General features: G+C 39.4%; 1 protein-coding gene across 1 annotated transcript in view; it reads left to right on the forward strand.

The window, feature by feature from the left end:
• The window catches only part of LOC137324303 (formin-2-like), a 315,087-nt gene that overhangs the window by 117,475 nt on the left and 176,211 nt on the right, over positions 1–21,401 (forward strand). The window contains exon 10 of the mRNA XM_067988446.1: positions 13,791–13,878. Coding sequence (XP_067844547.1) covers positions 13,791–13,878 — 88 coding nt within the window. The remainder of the gene's footprint in view (positions 1–13,790; positions 13,879–21,401) is intronic.

Consider the following 21,401-nt stretch of genomic DNA (forward strand, 5'->3'; position numbering starts at 1 on the left):
GGGATTCTCAGCAGAGGGCATCTTTATTAAAAATGCTAATTTTTAGTGTTAAACCCATTTTCAGCTGTATTAATAAAACTGCACCAGGTTACCACTCTTAAATATATTCTTAAATCAGTGAATATTTTTTGATTGCAAAAAAAAGGTACCCCATGCTAAGCTGCCGAATAGCGTTGATTCATAGCAGATTTTACGTTTGTGATTATGCTAATACATTTTAGCGGAAACTTGGCGTGAAATGCGCCAGTTCAATTTTCAGATAACTTGCTTCCAAATTCCAGTTGTGGCAAAAGCGAAAACTCCAGGCCAATGTGTTTTCAAGGTCATTTGTGTTTTTTGGGTATTAAATGGAAGGGGAAATTTTAATGAACATGAAGTCAGAGGTCCTTTGGTTGACTCATTCAGCTCTCCCGCTGGCTATGTGTTACAAATGCATCTTTCTAGTATACCAGGCAGACCAGGTTTGATCCCTGTTCTATGCTGAGTCAGCTGGGATGATGGTATTGCTGTTGACCTAGCGAGAGCAAAAATCAGCCAGGCTTTCTGCTTCTGACGATAATGACTAACCACTGCAGGGAAGTACTGGTGTAGATATGACCAAGCATGGTTGCTACACTCCTGTAAATCGAATAGCCTGCCAGCATGTTCTGGTTAAGATCGTACATGATAAATGGCCACCTGGATGATGTATCCAAAGTCATCTGACATTCGTGGAACTCCGTCCCAGTGTGAGTTGGTACCTTTTACGAGAGCATGAAAGGGGAGAAAATTTGAGGGCTGGGGGTTGCCATGGAAGAACTAGTCAACCCACAAATTCATCCACCGCTATTATATCATAGTAAGTACAGCACTGGAGGAGGCCATTCAGTCCATTGTACATGTGTTGGCTCTTTGAAAGAGCTGTCCAATTAGTCCCATTCCCCTGATGTTTCCCCATAGCCCTATTTTTAAAAAAAATTTCCCTTCAAGTATTCAGCTAATTCCCTTTTGAAAGTTATTATTGAATCTGCTCCCACCACCGATTCCAGATCAAAACAAGTCACTTTTTATAAAAAAAGTTTCCTCATGTTGTCTCTGGCTCTTTTGCCGATCACCTGAAATCTGTGCCCTCTGGTTACCGACCCTTCTACTTAGAAACAGTTTCTCCTTATTTGCTCTGTCAAAACCGATCGATTTTTGAACACCTCTATCAAATCGCCCCTTAGCCTTCCCAGTTATAAGGAGAACAACCCCAGTTTCTCCAGTCTCCCCACATAACTGAAGTCCCTTATTCCTGGCACCATTCTAATAAATCTTTTCTGCACCCTCTCTAAGGCCTTCACATCCTTCCTAGATGCCCAGAATTGAACACACGACTTCAGCTGAGGCCTAAACAGTGTTTTAGAAAGGTTTAGCATAACTTCCTTGCTTTTGTACTCTATGCCTCTATTTATAAAGCCCAGGATCCCATTTGAAAGTCCATATATACAACATCAACCGCACTCCCTTCATCAAAGAACTCAATCAAGTTTAGTCAAGCACAATTTTCCTTTTTCAAAATAAAACCCTGCTCACTTTCACTTATTAGTCCATACTTTTCCAAATGCCAATTAATTTTGTCCCGGATTATAATATCAAAGTTTCCCCACCGCTGAAGTTAGGCCTGTAATTGTTGCGTTTATCCCTCCTTTTTTGAACAGGGGTGTAACATTTGTAATCCTCCAGTCCTCCAGCACCGTTCCCATTTCTAGGGAGGATTGGATTGTGGCCAGAGCCTCCGCAATTTCCACCCTTCCCTCAGTAACCTCGGATGCATCCCATCTGGACTGGGTGACCTTTGAGTACTGCCAACCTTTTAAGTACCTCGTCTTTATTTTTATCCTATCCAATATCACTACCACCTCCTCCTTTACTGCTACAGTGGCAGCATCCTCTTTTCCCGTGAAGACAGATCCAAAGCATTCATTTAGTACCTCAGTCATACCCTCTGCCTCCATAAGAAGACCTTTTTTGTCCCTAATCGGTCCCACCCTTTTCACTACCCTTTTACTATTTACAAAAGACTTTTGGGTTCCCTTTTATGTTAGCTTCTAATCTATTCTCATCCTCTCTCTTTGCCCCTCTTGTTCCCTTTTTTAGATCTCCTCTGTACTTTCTGTATTCAGCTTGGTTCTCTACTGTATTATGAACCGTACATTCTTCATAAGCCTCCTTTTTCTGTTTCATTTTAATCTCTATATGTTTAGTTATCCAGGAAGCTCTAGCTTTGGATGCCCTTCATTCCCCCCCCACCCCCACTTTGTGGGGATGTCTACTCTGTACCTGAACCAACTCCCCTTGAAGGCCTCCCATTGTTCAATTACTGTTTTGCCTACCATTTTTTGATTCCAATCCACTTGGGCAAAGATCCCTTTTTAACTCACTGAAATTAACCCTCCTCCAGTTAGGTATTTTTGCATTTGATTGTTCCATGTCCTTTTCCATGACTATTCCAAACCTAATATTATGATCACTATTCCCCAAATGCTCCCCCACTGAAACCTGCTCCACCTGTCCCACTTCATTCCCCAGAATGAGAACCAGCACTGTTTTCTTCCTGGTTGGGGCTGGCAACGCACTGTTCCAGAAAATTCTCTTGTACACATTTCAGGAATTCCTCCCCCTCTTTGCCCTTTACACTGTTACTACTCCAGTCTGTATATTTGGATAATTGAAGTCCCCCCCCATTATCCCCACTCTACAGTTCTTGCATATTTCTGTAATTTGCCTGCAAATTTGCTCCTCTGTCTCCTTCCCACTATTTGATGGCCTATAGGATACACCCAGTAGTGTAATAGCTCCTCTATTGTTCCTTAATTGTAACCAAATAGATTCTGTCTTTGATCCCTCAACTACATCATTCCTTTCCAGTCCTACAGTAGTTTCTTTGATTAATACTACCACCACCCCCTCCCCCCCTCTTCCTTTCTTTCCTTCCCTAACTTTCCTGAATAGCTTGTAGCCAGGAATATTAAGCACCCAATCCTCCCCTTCTTTCAGCCAGGTTTCTGTTGTTGCCATTAATATCATCGTCCCATGTGGCGACTTGAGCCTGCAGCTCACCAACCTTTTTTACCAAGCTATGTGCATTGATGCACATGTGCTCCAATCTCATCTTAGACCGGCTCACATTTGCCCTCTGTTTGATCCCTCCTATTTCTGAACTATCCTTCACTCTCATGCTACTTGTCCATCCCAGTCCTCGTGCACCTTGTTTCTCCCCTCCAATATGGATATGCACTTGAAATGCAACAACTTAGAAGGCTTTGGACCAAAAGCTGGAAAGTGGGTTTAGGCTAGGTGGCTCTTTTTCGGCCGGCACAGACATGATGGGCTGAATGGCCGCCACCTCTGCCGTAAATTTGTACGATTCTAAGGTTTCATCCTGGTGTCCATCCCCCTACAAAATTAGTTTAAACTCTTTCTTCCCCCCCCCCCCCCCCACCCCACCGAGGACATTGGTCCCAACTCTGTTGAGGTGCAACCCGTCCACCTTGAACAGATACCTCCTGCCCCAGAACTGGTCCCAATGCCCCAGGGATCTGAAAGCCCTCCCTCCTGCGCCATTGCTTCAGCCACACATTAACCTGTCTGATCCTACTATTCCTTTACTCATTAGCACGGGGCACTGGAAATAATCCAGAGATAACTTTTTGAGGTTTAACTTTCTCCCAGTTCCTAAAACTCTGACTGCAGGACCTCAGCCCTTTTCCTTTCTACATCATTGGTTCCCACATGAACCACAACTTCTGGCTGTTCCCCTTTCCCCCTTCAAAATGCTCTGCACCCTCTTAGTGATGTCCTTTACCCTGGCACGAGGGAGGCAACATATCGTGTGGGACTCGGATCGGCGGTTGCAGAAACGCCTGTCTGTCCCTCTGACTATCGAATCCCCTGAACAACTGCATTTCTTTTGTGCAGCCGAGTCTCTCTCAGTGCCGTGGATTTGCTCTTTCTAAATTAATCGGCCCTGTTCTCAAAAGCACCAGGCCTTTCACTAATTTGCCTTACTGCAGAGTGATTTGGTTTAGGGATGCAGTAGGGTAGTAGCACTTATACATCTGTAATGCATTATTCTGCTAAAAAGTTTGTTGATTTATCTAATCAAGAATAAATTAAGCATGTGTATTTACTGATAAATATTGGTGTTCAGTCAATGATTAAACAGATTGTACTGGCATTTGAGTCACGAATTTATTTTGATTTTCAGTAGAAATTAGGAGTATCCTGTGGGGAATAATCTTGGCATTAGTAAGATCAGCAATATGGAGAGCCATGAAGTGAAACTGAGGTTGGATGAAGTGCCTCTTGTAGTGTAGCTGCACTCAGTGAAATCTTTTTTTAAAAAAAAAAATAATGGAGTATAAATTGTTCCATGGCGGTACTTCAAAATGAGCGATAGCATATCGCCCGCCCCCGCTTTTTGCGCTCTAGCCAATTTTCTTTTCCATTGAAGTGTAAGACAGGCTCCTAATTTGCTATCGCCCTTTTTGTGCTGCCCCATCAAGACAAATTTATACCCCATTGACTACATGTAAGTGCTTTATGGTTTATAAAAAGGAATACATACTTCCCTGAAGATTTTTTCAATGACATAGTATTTTGTAATTGGGTTATACGTGACCATTAAATCCTTAATTACACTTGCAGTGACTATGATGTCCCTTCCATTTAGCAGGGTAAGGGTATGTGTCTGTGTATACATACATGTATGTGTCTGTGTATACATACATGTATGTGTCTGTGTATACATACATGTATGTGTCTGTGTATACATACATGTATGTGTCTGTGTATACATACATGTATGTGTCTGTGTATACATACATGTATGTGTCTGTGTATACATACATGTATGTGTCTGTGTATACATACATGTATGTGTCTGTGTATACATACATGTATGTGTCTGTGTATACATACATGTATGTGTCTGTGAATTGACTGGAATTCATTATACTAGTTCACACTGAACAAATCAAACTTTTTTGGAGGACCTGCATTTTTTTTTGGATTGAGGGGGCGGGGGCAGTCGACAACAGATGTAATTGCTCAATCCAGTAAATGACACTGCATTTATTCAGTATTAAAATGCTGGAGTTTCTGGCTTAAATCTCTCTTCCTAACCAGCTTCTAGAATGATTTTCAGAAATACAAACTGTTTTGGTTCTCGTTACATTTAAATATCTAAGCTTCAACAAAACACCTGGGGTGATACATCTCAGGTGTTTAAGATAATTTAAGGAGTTGACAGGGTAGATAGAGAAAAACTATTTTCCTCTGGTGGGAGAGTCCAGAACAAGGGGACATAATCTTAAAATTTGAGCCAGGCCTTTCAGTGGAGATGTCAGGAAGCATATCTTCACACAAAGGGTAGTGGAAATCTGGAAAACTCTTCCCCAAAAACCTTTTGAGGTGAGGTCAATTGAAAATGTCAAAACTGAAATTGATAATATCCTTGTTTAACAAAGATCTAAGAGTTAGGGAACCAAGGTGGGTTGATTGAATTAAGATACAGATCAGCCATGATCTATTTGAACGGCGGAACAGGCTCAAGGGGCTGAATGACCTACTCCTGTTCCTATGATGCAGTGCATTGGAGCAGAGTGATTTCTTCTCTGGAACATGGGTTCAAATCTAGGCCAAGTGACTCTCCACTGTGCTCGTACACGACCAGTTACGAATGACCTGATTCCAATTGGCTCTGGAATGACTTGTAAGCCTAATAATATAAAACACAGAAAGGGAGAATATTCTACAGTCTCCATTTTGGTCCAGTTGTGAAACCAGATGATATTCTGGTATGCTATTTTGTCCGATCTTGTGAAAAGCCCAAAGATGTGAGATGCAGGGACCGATTATGCTTTAATCACAGTTATGCATGCCTGTTGGTGATAGAGAGAGGTTCTGGTGAGCCTATGATCTTAGTATTCAGAGAGTCAAACTTTTTCTTCCCCACCCACCCCCAACCATCATGGATGCCCGTGACACACACGATGCCAAGCTTTTCCTTTTGTGTCCTGTCCCTATCTTTTGATTACTTGGTGACAAAGATGCCATCAGCATCTCCCCAGTGATTCAATGGGATAATATGCTGCGTGCTATGGCACTGAATAAGAGAGGCAGGTTTGATCCTTGCTGTGTGCTTGGTTACCCATCTGCATAGCAGTTGAGGCACCACTGTTGGCTTTAGGTTATGAAGGGAAAAATCAGCCAGAGTTTGTGACCCTGGCTGGTATCCAGTGACTCCGTGCTGGGAAGAGCATGTTGGATAAAGGCAGCACCAAACCTAATTCTGATGTCCTCCAAAGTCTAATAGTTTATGCTGATGTTACTGGTGCTCTTTTTTTTTTACACGATGAACCTTGATTATATTCTAGATTTGAATGCTCAAAAGTGCAATGTTTTCACATTTGGTATTTTTAGTGTCGTCTTCTGTGATCTGAGTTGTGAACTGTCTGTTAGTGAAAATTTGAAGTGAAATACATATACAGTAGCACATTATGCACCTGACTATATAACTATGAAATGGTCACAATAGTAGAGGGTTATTCTGAATACTGATGAGCTGCCTGAAATCTGTTACAAAAGTGCCAAAACTGCAAATGATTAGGGTTTTTTTTTGTTTGCCATATTCGGACACCTGTAGAAAACTGATGCTTTTATCAGATTACTTTGCCCAATCACACAGATTGGCTGACTTTTTTTGCTTTTTACTCAATTAACAAAGAAATACTCTAAACGTTTTTTGATTCCTATTCTGTTTTGAAATGCTAATAAATAATGCCTCCATTACATTTTAGATTGTGTGCTGGCCCCCCATGTGATTTCCCCTCCCTGCACTATGTAATAGCGTAGTTATTCATTCTTCCAGTCATGGAAGTGTTCCTGATAATTGGTTGTGGTTAGTGCCTTTCCTGAAAATGATGCTGCATGATTTGTGATTGTGTGGTTCCTACAAAAGAAGTGTAAGGGAAAAAATGTCCAAAATAGCGCATGCTAGATATTTTTTCTACAGGACGGATTGGGAAAAGTTACTTTAAATGTGTTCAACAGCATAGTGTGTTAATGTAAGTTATTTTTATTTTAAGAGGGGAATCTAAGACTTTTAGATTGTTACGAGGCTGATGAACTAGTCTTGATACAGTCCCGTAGAGTAAATAATTAAACAGTACGAAATAATGCAGAATGTCAGTCTCAAAAAGGTAGCCTAGCTTTTGCAACAGAAATGACAGCTGAGGCAAAATGGCCTCAGAAGAAACCAGTTGAAAAGGTCAGGATGTAGAGGAGCTGCTCTCTGTTGAGCAAGACAAACCCACAGAAGTGGGGTAACTTAGCAAATTCGTTATTCTCATTATTATGTGGAGATGAGCTGTATCAACTGAAGAAAATGAATCGGATCGTAACTCTGACTGTGGAATAAAACAGCCTAATGATTCACACCATGTCTCTCCACTAGTATTAACTCTTTGGAAAGATGGGAAAAATATGCATGAAAAAGACATGGATATACTTGAAAAGGAATAATTTTCAGGGCTATGGGGCAAGAGCAGGGGAATGGAACTAATTGGATATCTTTTTCATAGGCTGAATGGCTGCCTTCTGTGCTGTAAGATCCCATGATATCCTGTTCAGATTATGAGGGGTATCATTGGTACACCCCCATGTCCTGCTATCGTAATAGTAGGTATACTGCAGTGAGAGTCAACTCCCATAAAAGTAAGCTGCTCTGACAATTTACGGAAGTGACTGACCACCAAACCAGATATATCTACAGCAGATCTGAATTCATAAGTTATCAGGTACACACAAATAAGACTAAAAAGTGGGGAATCTCTATCAATTGAGGTCTCACCACTGGTTGGTCAAAACAAAAGGTTCAGGTTTCCAACAGAGGGTGACTTCCTGTAACCCCAAGGCATGCATTGGTTATGATGTACGCAAATGTCAAGTAAATGCTTCAAGTGGTATTGGTTGGAGATCTTGATTAAACTGAGAGGCTGTAGATATACCAAAACAAGAATATTTATGTAAGACTTGGAGATCTTGGCCTTGTTATTTTTTGTTCCCCTTTGGCATGATGCCTCTGATCAGTGAAGTAGGTGTTAGTTTTTCTCCTAATGAGTTTACTCTTCTGATGTTAAATTTACTTTGTTCCCATACTAGGTGTACTCTTTAGGACTTCAGTGTATTGAATGCTGCAGTTTTAGGGGATTGACCAGCACTTGCTGATGCCAACGGGGTTCATTGTATTTCAGGCCGGGAACCGTTTTATCTTGAATTGACAAACTCGGTGCAGAATTTTAAGTTTAGTTAACAGTTGGGAAGATCTTTTTGCCATCTGATGAGCAACATAAGCCTTTTGATGCAACAGTATCTGAGGGTTGTTGAGTTGGCTATGTACCAGCATACTATGTAATTAATATTTATCTCCCTTTTTGATAAGTTGTTGAATAGCTGAGGAGTCTGGCATGGTTTCATGTGTAATTTGCATGAAAACAATTAAGAACAACATTTGATTTTTGTTGTTGTAGAGGCCATGAGCAGTAGTCAGCTTGGTTTTAGAAGCAACAGTTTATGCCTGTGAAATATACTAGCGATAACCATGCATATAAGTTATGCTTCCGATCACACAACTCCAGAGTGCAGCTTTGAGAGATCCACTGGGGGGAGACAGACTTGTACCGCTTGGTTTAACATGAACTCTGGTGTGGTGTCGATGACGTTTGAAAACATTCAGGGAGCTTGTTGGATTTCATGGGCATTTTGTATACTTTCAGTTGAGTTTTCTTCAACGTTTTGAGTGTGTCTATTTCTGCCCATGCTTTCAATTCTTCGTTGAAGTTCCCAGTTGAGAGCAGAACTCTGCATGTAAATATGCAGAGCTCTCTGATGCAAGAGTCTGATTCACAGCCAGGTATCGACAGCTGTGAACTATAATGCTTGGAAGTACTGGTTTGACCAGAGCCAAAATTCAGTTGATATAACTGACTTGAATTTTCAATTGGCATTTGATGAGATTTTGTAGGTGAGCCTTTAAATAAGATTAAGGGTCGTAGAATTAATGGAAAGTTAGCCAGTCTAAAAATGGACACCAGTAGAAAGTGGAAGATTGCCACAAATAGATGAGGGCAAGTCTGGAGAAACTGACCAATGAAGTTTTGCACGACTCTCTCCTGAATTCCCAGCTTTTTAAACTTTTGTTCACATATGGTATACATTCAGTGAAGACACCACGCGATGTGGCCTGGTGACTATTGTAGTGGAAATTGAATGCATCCACAGAAAATTGGGCAAATTAAGAATTATGAGCGAAGGAATGATGGACAAATTTTATGGGCTGAGGGAGTGATCGAATTTTAATGTGGTTAAATGCAGTTCGTATTAGAACAGGCAACGTGGATATATGTGTACAAAGTGAATGGGTGACCCCTGGAAAAGTTGGTTAAAATTGGAATGGGGAGAAGGCTTGGATGTATTTATTGAGCATTTTCAACTTGTACAGTCCAGGCTGTATCGATTGGGCATTTAATGAGGTGAAACAGGGTAATTTAAGTATTATTTCTTGGTAAGGCTACATTGGAATATGCCCAATTTGATATCCTACATTCAAAAATACATTGCCCTTCTCTTAATCCTGTCCAATAAATCAATCAAAATAATTATAAAACTTGGTCAAAATGAAGAGGGGGGAATTCAACTTAGCTTTTTATTTTTTTTTGGAGGGGGAGTTGGGTGGCAGAATTCCATGAAGCAAGGCAGGGATGTCCAAACTCAGGCCTATGGGCCAATGGCAGCCCTTGAGCCCTGGGAGTCCAGCCATCAAAACCTAGAAACGTTGTCTTGTATGTGCTTATATTTCTTATTTGCTGATTTGTGAGCCTGAATGTTAGGAAATGACTGCTCTTAGTGCTGTCGTCTCATTGTTGGATAATCCTAAATCGGAACACTGAGATCAGGAGCTTGATATATGTAAAATAATGAGAATGTAGACTTAAGCTTTATATGCAGCTGAGGCTCCATGATATGCATCTGGAAGGTGACAAAGTTTGAATAATCTGAGCGTAAAGCAAGGATAATGTCGACGTAAGCAGTTTATTACGTTAAACTGTAATCTCAGAACTAGAGGACATGAGAACAAGACCGTCAAGAATCCTTTCTGTCCCCAGCCTCGCAAATAAATATGCAGAATAGATTGCAGCAGAACCAGTGTATAGTATTTTAATTGATTAATTGAAAAGAAGCTAGGTGAATAGTCCTGTTACCAGATAAAGATTGTAGATATAGATGATTAAATTCATGCTATACTATGATTTTACTCACTTGCAGCCGATGAAAATTTTGTCTTAAAGAATGCAATTGGTCTGGTTAAAAATTGATTGTAATATTGAGTTGATGTGCTGGAGGTTTTTGCCTGATTACTTTGTTGGGGGTGTGGAGAGAATGGTCACAGAAGATTGAGTTTTATCTTGGGAAACTTACCTCGAGTTATTTGCTGTTGGGAAGAGTCCCAAGACTTGTAACGCTGGCCTTTTGGACTTTTTCTCTTGTCATGCTGTCTCTTTATGTGCTGACCTGATTGGGATAAGATCAAAGGGAATGCAGCAACATTTGGAAACAGAAATTTAAAATGGGTTAAGAATAAACACAAGGCATGTTTTATATACTGTATTGCCTCATTTTCATACTGGAATACTTTTATTTTGAAACCTATGGTGCATATTTGGTGGCGCAGCTCAAGAAGTCTGATCTACTTTTGGTTCCCCATTTCTGTTTACCCCGTGTCTTTAAGTAGTGTTGAAGGAGCATTTTTGTTCAAATTTTATTTTTTTGCCTGTACATAATTAAAAGAATACTGGGACGGCTCCGATGAGTTTATATTTTTGAAGGATTGAACCCATTAAATGAACTGCAATGATTGGCTACCAAGTTGACTAATTCTCAGCTAATATTTGTACAAATATGAACAAATGTTAAGAGTTTGTGACATTATTTGCATCTTTTTTTCGCAAAGGTGAAGTATTTCTTATCAAGGTGGAATCTACCCTTTTCTCTTTTGGGAAATGTCCAGTGGAATGACGAAAGTCGGATAAGCCTTTTTAAATTGTTTGACAAAATGGGTGTATCAAAGGAATGCCATTATTGCAATTAAGGAAAACCTTTGCTCCTTGCAAGCCTTTGTGAGAACATTCATAAAAATCTCAAGCTTTGGACTACTTGTCAATAATCTCATGTTAGGTGGCTAATATTTCAATTCTTAGTGCTTGATGGCTGTCGCAGATATCTATCAGCTATGAGGAAACTTGACCTAAATCATGCCACTAAAACAAATTTGATGAAAGACTTCATTTCATGTGTTTTAAAAAAAAAATGAATCACTAGACCTGTCAGTTAATAAAGCATGTCACCTTGCTGTTTAAAGATCAGTCTACTCAGGAATAAATTTGAAGATAGTTAATGCATCTGTCTGTTTATTTTATTAAGGAAAAATGCCTGTAGTTCCAGAACTTGTTTTAAACCGAAGGAGCTCATGAGTCTCGAGCTAAAATGGTATAGCATCGATTAACAATTGTGTCACAGGGTCTTTAGGTTAATGTAATCACTGAAGAAAGCTTCATATATTCTAGCATTAAAATTCTTTCAACAATAAAATTGCTTGGGACTTCTATTTGAAAGCCAAAGCCTTCAAAACGGTATCAGAATTTACCATCTGTTTAAAAACAAAAACAGAATTAGCAATGGCGACTGGCCTGTTCCCATCTGTGTCGGATAGCCACTCAGAATGCACAGCTTCACAGGAGTTCAAGTACGTGCTTCCCTGAAAATATGCATATAAATAAAACCATTACAAAAAAAACCCAACACTTTTTTTGGCTTTTTATAAATAGGGGTACAAGAATAAAGAAGTAAAAATAAAAGGCCCCTCTGTGATGTAAAGTTCTATGGGAACCTCATTCAGATAGGCCATGTGGCTGATATGGTAACTGGTGTAGCAAGGAAGCTTTTCATAAGCCGAGACCAAGCAGAGGGAGCTTTGCTCTCAATCTAACCGTGCTAACTCAGCGGAGAGAGTTTTGTTCTTGATACGAAGTGAAAATATTTTAGCACCAATGTCCTTCATCTTGAAAACAAAAAAGGAGCTGTGTGCACAATACATTTGTTCCATCATCAGTTAACTTCCTGTGCCATTACCAGTACCTGCTTTAATTATTGCATGGCAGTTTGTACCATTCTGATGCTACTTTGCACAGCAACAGTATACTGTTTGATCAGATAAGCTGATCTAGAATGTCCAATATGAGCTGCAAAGATAGCTTTTAAATTGGATCAGTATTGTACAGTATGTTGCATTCAATTCTGAAATCAGAAAATAGGCAAGATTCCTATATTATTCAAGAGTCTGTTGCTGACCAAACTATAAAACAAATTGTCTTTTAGGCTATTTCCTCATCCAAACTAAAGTCGACTAGGAGCAGGAGCTTTTTGTCAAACAGGACCTTTAGCCTCTATTCCCAAGTTAGAGACCCCCTCGTGTCTATGGTGCTGCTTCACAATATTTTTTAAAAATTATATAAAATCCTCTCGAGGCCTTTGCTCCAATGGGAATTGTCCTGGTACCTCACGTGTCTCCTCTTAAATATAGTTTCACATTCCTGGCATCATTCTGGTGAATCTACCCTGTATGCTCTCTAGTTTTTATGTCCTATCTTTTTAATGCAGTGCCCAAAACTGAACACAGTACTCTAACTGTGGCTAACCACTGCCTTGTACAACTTTCATCATTACTACTTTGCTCTTTGACTCAATGCCCTTATTTATAGAAACCCACATATACTTTTTTTTAATGGCTTTATTTTCCTGCATTTTCACTTTCAGGGAATGAAGTATTTAAAAACTTAGGTCATCCACGCCCTTCAGTGTCTTAACCTGAGTGTACCTACCCATTCCTCAGTTTTCCTCTCAATGTATTGCATCTCCTTGCTAATTTATGCACAGTTTTACACTAGAAAATGGAATGAGACTGACCTTTACGTCGTGTAGTGGATGTCCAAAACTGTTGTTTAGATTGATGAGTTTCCTTTTTCCTTTTATGGTTGAGCTTTTTTTTCAGTTGTGCCCCTTTGTAAAAGAGGGCACATTTATTTAGTTTTTAGTTGATGACACTAGGGCAACCCAGTGTTTCCTTATTGGTTATTTTAGCAAGGTATAGGACCCTTTCAGTCAGTGGAGTGAATGCCACCATCAGTCTGGGCTAGATTGGAACTTGGGTCCCAAAGTTGAAAGGCCCATTTGCTAACCGATGGTACTATCCAGTTCCCCATGCTCTTTTGTTAATGATTTGCAGCAGAGGAGAGGAGGGAACACAAATCTTATTTAAATCATCGACAGGAAAGTGATTGGTAGCACAAAATCAGTGTTTTATTCAGAACTCTGCTGACTTGTTTCATAGATTCAGTGTAAAATTTGATTAAGGTATGGAAACGGGCTTGAGTTCCCATACCTTTATGAATTTTAATCTTCATTCGAACTCAGAAGATGAAAGTATCCCCTGTCCTAATTGTGTTGGTATATTGTTAAGTAAGGTTAATGGAAGAAACGGCACAGGTTTCTTTCATAGAACCACTGAATGATATGGCACAGAAGATGGCCATTCAGCTCATTGTGCCTTTTTTAAAAAAAAAACCTACCTGAAAATTACATTTTGTTTTTAAAAAAAAACTAATAGGTGCATTGATGATTTGCTTTCTAATAACAAGATTCTTCCCTCCCAGGTTGTGAAACTTCTGAACAACAAGAGGTCTCAAGCTGTTGGAATTTTAATGTCGAGTCTTCACTTGGAAATGAAAGATATCCAGCACGGTAAGCTCCTTCAGCGGTTGTTGACAAATTATCCATAAAATTATTTGTTACCATTTTCCAGCATCTGTTTACAGCTGTCCGCAATCTGCTGCGATTTTATTCGTTATCAGTAATGCTACTTTGAAGGTAGGTGGATACGCAATATGCGGGTATAGAATAAGTGTCCGGTTATATTAAAGTGATGAACACGCATACACCATCAGCCTCAAAGGTAGTAACTTGTATTGATACTTCTGTCATTCATAATTCACCCTGTGAACGCTAAGCATGTAACGTGGCTTGCACTGTATATCTCAAATGAAAGGTTTGAGCTTCAGTGCTTAAAATGAATTGCATGTGGATTTAAAATTACAGTTTGTAAATGTTGGTATGTGCCTAGAGAAAAAAGTGGCGCAGATGTACTGAACGTGAGCTTGAATGTATTCCTTAAGGTTTTCATCACTTGAGTTGGTCGGCTGCTCTTTGATGTATGCTGGACAAATATTCATGGAAAGAGCAATGTGGTACCGTGACTCATTAATATAAACATTTGCTGAATGGTAGTACAAAATTTTGTAGCTGCTACATTCCAAAAAGTGGTTCCTCATCTCAATCACACTCCTGCAGACACTGAAGAATGAGAGAAATACCCCAGGCTACTCTTGCACATCGTGGAAGTTGAAGTAACAGCAGTATTTGCCAAGGCCTACAAACTAACCCACCCCTTCAGGAGGGGTAGATTGTGTAGAGGTAGAGGTTGAATACACAAATGTGACTTTAGGGGCTGAGGAGAATGGTCCATACCAATAAGGTTATAAGGAGTAGACGTACCATTTACATTAACAGCTAAGCATGGTGGATATTCTTTAACAAGGCCACAAAAGTGTATGCTTATCTCTAATGTTGACCTAATAACTTGATCATTCCTGTAAGTATCAGTAGGGGAAACTAGCTGATGCATTATGAAAACAAATTAGTCTTTCACTTCTGGGCCTGGGTTGACTTGACTACTGGGATGAATCTCCTTTCTGTTAGCTGTTCAGGGTTTTATATGTAAGGTAATCTCCCTTGGAGGGCCCAATCTGAGCTAATAGGGGATAGATGGGATGGAATCGGTTGCACGTTGCTGATGCAAATAGGTGAGGGTTGGTTGAACTATACCTGAGTGGTATGGGAGTGCCAACTTACCTTGCGTATAAAATTCACCCAGTTCTATTTTCTTTGGGGATGGGCCCGGAAGTAGCAGTGTTATTTGTGAATTGCTGAATCCTTACTGATCAGGTGTGTTTTGCAAACTGTCAATAAAATTAATACTCGTTTTATCAGCTAATTAAAATTTCTTAGTTAGCAAAGATGGTTGGGGGTGGGTGGGTGCAGAGAGGAAATGTACAGCTCAGCAACGTTGCTAAATGGAGATTGTTGCAGTTTACAGAGGGTTAAATGATGTACAACAGCTTGTCTGCTTTCCAAATAGTGCCTTGAGTCAGATGTTGATTTGAGTGAATATTTTTGCAATAAATTTTAAGAATTTAAAAAGAATTAATGGTGATGTTTCTGAATCACATTTAGTCACAGTCTGAGTTCTGTGAAATAGATTTCTGGGGGTTACTAAACTTCTTAAATCAAAAAAATCCCGAGTGCTAGTCATATATTACGGCGCCAGCCCTGGCGCCAAGAGGTACTTGGTATTTCTTGTACTGGCAGATGTATTTCAGTTAAGTCATAGACTGAAGTCTGAAAACAATGATATGGTCGTTTTGCTCAGTCAAGTACTCGAGTCAGTTTGAGTCAATAATGAGAACCAAATGAATAAAGGAGTCAAGCTAACATCTGTGGGTCTGCTACATATGACACACGTTCGCTGCGAGGCTTGCATGATGTGCAATTATATTAACAATGACTTGACATGAAAATCTGTAACTTTGTTTCTGAATGCACTGCACGTTATTTCTGAGTAATTCATGTAATCATCAGAGACTTTCATGCAGCCTACATGTGCTGGGATTTTCTGCCCTTTCAAGTCCTGATGAACGAATGAATGAATTTCATCTGTCGCTTTCGTCTAGTTTTCTCTTTTTGAGTAAATCTCCTCGGTGGAGCAATACCGGAACGGTAAACCAAACCGGGGTCAAGAACCTCGAGTTAGTCAGGTGTGTAAAACAGGAGCAGAAACAGTCAAAACTTGTTACTTCAAACTCGGGGTCCGGTCTGTTGCATCTCAGCCCCTGTCAAAGAGCCATTGGTTAAAGGCTATCAAATCCTGATTTGTACTGTTTCCACACAGCACAACATTGACATTTGTGTTATGATGCACACGGTTCCTGAGCACTCGCTTAGCATGAATAAAGAGGGACTGGTAATGAAAGCTGTGTTTATCGACAGTACTGTCTCAGCGTGAGACAGTACTGTTCTCATTCTTTCATCTGCATTTTTCGATTTTGTATCAACTGGAATTGGATCAAGGAGATTTTAATGGCACAAAGTGCATCCCGAGTGTGCCAGAATGATTAAATCTAAGTACTTTTTTATAACAGGGCTAACGTTCATTATAAATGATGCTGTGGGACCTGCCAAAACCTTTCTCCCCTTTTTTTTTAGTGGGGGCTTTTTAGAACAAAGTTCACCTTATCAGTGGTCAAACTCCACAGACCTTGTTCAGGCAGGACTCGGCAAAGACGTCGTAATCTAAGGTTTGTGATCCAGGGACTAAAAAATAAATCAGTCCTGAGACATGAAGGACTCCTGAAAGTTAAGTGCTCTTAAATTGTATGGCAAAAAAACTTAAATCACTGCTTTAATTTTTCTTGTAGGTGTTGGTTTTTTTAAAAATTGTGATGTGAAAATAAAATTCTGTTCCCAATGAGGTCGAAGGAGGCCAGTTACTTAACAGACCCAGGGATGAAATAAAGCGTGGAAGAATGATCTACAAAATGGTCTAACAGCAATATTAGAAGATACTGTAGACAAGCAAAATAGTTCATGAGGATTCAGCTAATTCAGGAGTAAGCTCCTGTACTACTTTTGAGTTTTAACCAAACAAAAGCTTTGTTAAAGTTTGCAATAATTTATAACATTGTCTCACTGAAGGGCCAGAAATCGTGCAGAGCGGAAAGGCAAAGTTCACCGCAGCTCCTGCAAATTTAATTAACGAAAATACTTACTGCGGGCTCTGTGGCGTCCAATTGCTTTACAGCGCACATTTTGTTTAAAGTTCAAAATCAAACCCAGCCTCCGCACAGTGTGAGTTGGCGTGTGGCTGGAAAAGTCTGAAGACACACCCACAAAATCTGTCAGTAAGAGAATTCATGCCCACAGATTCAGGCGGCGTTAAGCAAGCAAGCAGACTTCATTCATTTAAAGTTAGTATTCTGGATGTCATTGTAAATAAAAAAAAAAAATAATAATTTTTATAAAAAGCCAAAGAAATAATTGAATTAAATTAGAGACAGAAGGGAAAAGTTTGTTGTAAAGAAAAAATTTGTTTAATTTTTTTAATAACCAAAAACTATGAAAATAAGGAGTAATATGAGACTCCACGTTTTAAATTAATTTTTAGTTGTTTGGCAGTCATTAAGACTAACTGCACTTTTAAAACTTAGCTTAGACCTGGTATTATTAAATGTACCAGTTTGGTGGCGTAACTAGTTACTTTCCGACTGGGCAGATGAGCAAGTGGATGCTTTTTCAATGATTTCTCTGATTGCAGTGTACGATGACCCTTTAATTCAAAGCTGTCATATTGCCAGCGAACCACTAGAAGCAAGTTCACGATTTCTGCGTTTCGTTGCGCGTGCACAAACGCAGGAACTTGCTCCTTCAATTCACCACTAAAAACTGACAGTGCTGTTGAGCTCCTCTGTTATTTCAGGAGCAATTTCTGGCCCATTAATCTTAACGCACATGCCCTGTAAAATTACACAGCTCTGCATGGCAAGTTTAGACAAGCAGTTCCCATTACAAATGTAAATATCGGAATTGAGAATGGAATATATTTTTAAAAAACAGAAAATATAACTTTACAACGGGGACTGAATTATATCTGAATGCTCCGGTCCAATTATCTCCCATTAGCTAACCCCACTTCACCTGAAGACCAAATTTGGTCTTGACTCCTGGTGCACAATGCTGCAGAAGATTGATTTAATACCAAAAAAAAGTCTTGATTTTACATTTTTCTCCTTACTGCCTTTCTTGAGAACTAAAAATTGGTTTGTAGTGAAGAGAATTAAGTTTGTATGCAAAATCTGGAAAGGAGATCAGGTTCTCTGATTCACTCTGCGATTACTCCTATAATTATGGTTGAAATCAGCCCTAAGTATTTGTCCTAAAGTTCAGTTTATATGTAAATTCATTACCTCTTAATGTCTATTTACAAATTCAAGATGCCATTTTTGTGTTTGATTTTGGTTTCCATAATTAATAGTAATGTAAATGGTTGCTACCAATCAAATGCATTTGTTTTCATTAATCAAATCTTAATTGTTTAATTTATAACCTGTAGTCACAAATTGATGTACAATGTACTAAGCATTGTATTGGGCTTTAATTTGAATGATTTTGCCTCGAAATTGTAAAATGCTGCTGAGTATTTCACGAGGATGCAATACAGTTCGAATCAGTAAATCAGAATAATTTGAACATGAAATCCATATTGTGTCTCGTAACGGAACACAGCTGTCAATTCAGCATTGAATAGTAATGAATTTCAAGTCGTTTCTTAAATATGGTGTGTATTGGCAGTTGATGCTGATTTTGTCAGGTGCTGCCAGTACAAGAAATGGGCGAGAAAGAAAGAAATAAAAAGAACTTTCATTTATATAGTGACTTTCGTGATGCCTGGATGTTCCAAAGAAGTTCACAGCCAATTAATTATTTTCACTGTTATAATGTAGGGAAATGCAGCTGCCAATTTACGCACAGGAAGGTCCAACAAACAGCAATTTTTAGTGGTGTTGGTTGAGGGATAACTATTTGTCGTGACACCGGGAGAACTCCCCTGCTCTTCTTCGAATATTGCCTTGGGATCTTTTATGCCGACCTGAGAGGGCAGATGGGATTTTGATTTAACGTCTCATCTGAATGACACCTCCAAAAGTGCAGCACTCCCTCAGTACTACACTCAAGTGTCAGACTAGGTTATGTGCTCTCGTCTCTGGAGTGAGACTTGAACCCACAACCTTCTGACTCACAAGCGATAGTGCAACCACTGAGCCACAGCTGACATCTGAATGAAAAGTTGACCAAAAGTTGCTAAATAAAACTAAAGCTATACATTATAAACGACAACTGATGCTGGGGACAACAATTCAAAGATAGCAATCTAATCTTGGGGGTTCAGATGCACTATAGACTATAAGCTTGTTCTTATGGTTAAATTTGTCCTCCTGAGCCCTCTCTATTAGTTTGCTGCCTTTATAATGAGTGCCAGATATTTAACAGGCAGCTACTGCAGGCGTTCACCAGATTTATATTCAGTATTGAAACACAGGAACTCAACACCCAATTAATTTATTAAATAGCGCAGTCTTTAATTTTAATCTCTAGGTCCAAGTGATGTCAAACTGAACCATGTTGTATACTGTTAAAGTGTTGCTTTTGTTATTGAGTTTCAACCGTCCTACATATTCTTGTACATGCTAAACACAGAACAATGTTCAACAATATATCCATTATAAACTCTAGTTTTTGAACATGATTTTCAATTTAAAATGTGTACAAGTTCAAATGTGAATAATAGGCCAACAATACCAGAAAGTTGCTGTGTATTAACTATGGGAAGGGAAAAGAAATCAGCAGTCCACAGCCATTCCTAACCCTACTCATAGACTGTCATGGAGCAATCTTTGCTGTCACAGGGGAATTCGAGTTGAAAATAATAATGAAAAACACATTTGCATCAAACTTCCAAGTTAACCACGCAGACCTATTTTAATTGTGTATATATTGGAAGGGCTTTGTAAGGCGGCATGAAGGACTTGAATTGAATTATTTTAACCCTCTCCAAGTCTGTTTATTCAGAACCAGATTCCTGATTCACTAAATGCATTTATTCATCCAATACATGTGACTCTACATTTAAAAGAGGGACATTGGATGGCTTGCAAAATGAACAACTAACTTGTGGAAAGCACTATTTCAGCACTAGGATGGTTTATTTTCTTTCATCCTTCCTGCATATATGCCATGGATAGTATTGCAATTCAGCTAATTGACCTCCGGAGCTAAGGACACACTACATTTTGGTTGGGAAAGATAGCTTTTTCCTCTCTTGTTCTCTTGCTCATTCTGTCTTCCCCTTGCCACAGTTGTCTTGAGAAATGGTGAAACTTCCCCATCCAGGGGATATGTTCAAATGTTAACCAAGGCTCGGTTTCGAACTCCCAACATGCATTCCGACACTGTCACGAGAGCAAGTGACCCACCACTGTATATAAACATGAATCTGTCTGCCTTCTGTTTACATGCAAAGATGCAAACAATGCTTCATCGGGTCCAGATTGATTGGATGGGATTGTGACGTTAATATGCATCAGGTTACCACTGTACTAATAGTATACTATTAGTCCTAGTCCTAATGGCAAAAAATATCAAGAGCTTTGTTTTTCAAAATCGAACCAAATGCATATGACAGAAATAGCACCACCTCAGAGCCAGGTTAAGAATTCTTGGGGCTGTATTCGGGGCCCTTTGAACCCATGCTTCCGCGCCCCCCACCCCCGCCCTCCCCCTCCGAACAGAACTGCTAAAACACAAACGTGTAGTAAAATGCATGAAGAAATATGCCTGCAGAACGTTTACATACTGCATCAATAATAAAGAAATTCCTCTCATATATAGTACACTTAAATTAAACCAATTCAGAGGTTGTATGCAGTTTTTCACCATTATGGTGAGTTTTATTAAGCGCCCTATATTTGGCGGGGCCCCAGTAGGCCCGTGCATTCGTCCACCTCCTATTTTAACCAGGAGATATAATACTGGATGTTACTCCTGATCAACATGGTATATAAGCTATCCTTTGTCCTTGTGTCTTGATGGACAGGTCTCTCTCCAGTGGCTCTGCAGGCTGGGAATAAATGTGACAGCTGCTGGCAATTATTTCCATAGCCTCATGGTATAATGACGAGCTGGAAAGCATGAAGCTTCAAGCATCCTTGATTTATGTATTTCTAAAACACTGTTGGAAGAATTCTGATGAATCTTGAAATGACTCATTATGTTGGATTCAGAACTCTTTTTAAACAACCGAGTTGAAATACGAATGGAGAATTGTGCATCGCCATCTAATGTGCTGATCTGCATTTGCTTCTGTATAGTACTTAAACAGCCTGATTTGTTTCTAGCTTGAGCTATATTGTCTGTCAGCATGGTGTTTTTATGTGAAATCACAGATCCCACATTATTTCCAGTGCATATGGCAACAGCACAAAGATTCCTTATTCACCCTGTGGTCTGCTAGTCCAGATATTTAGTCATGTCAAGCTTCAGTTTATAGAATGTTGCAGATTGGATCACCCCTTAATCACTTCAGTTCTAATGAAAAA

Source organism: Heptranchias perlo, chromosome 8 (genome assembly GCF_035084215.1).
Source record: "Heptranchias perlo isolate sHepPer1 chromosome 8, sHepPer1.hap1, whole genome shotgun sequence".
NCBI classification, from domain to species: Eukaryota; Metazoa; Chordata; class Chondrichthyes; order Hexanchiformes; family Hexanchidae; genus Heptranchias; species Heptranchias perlo.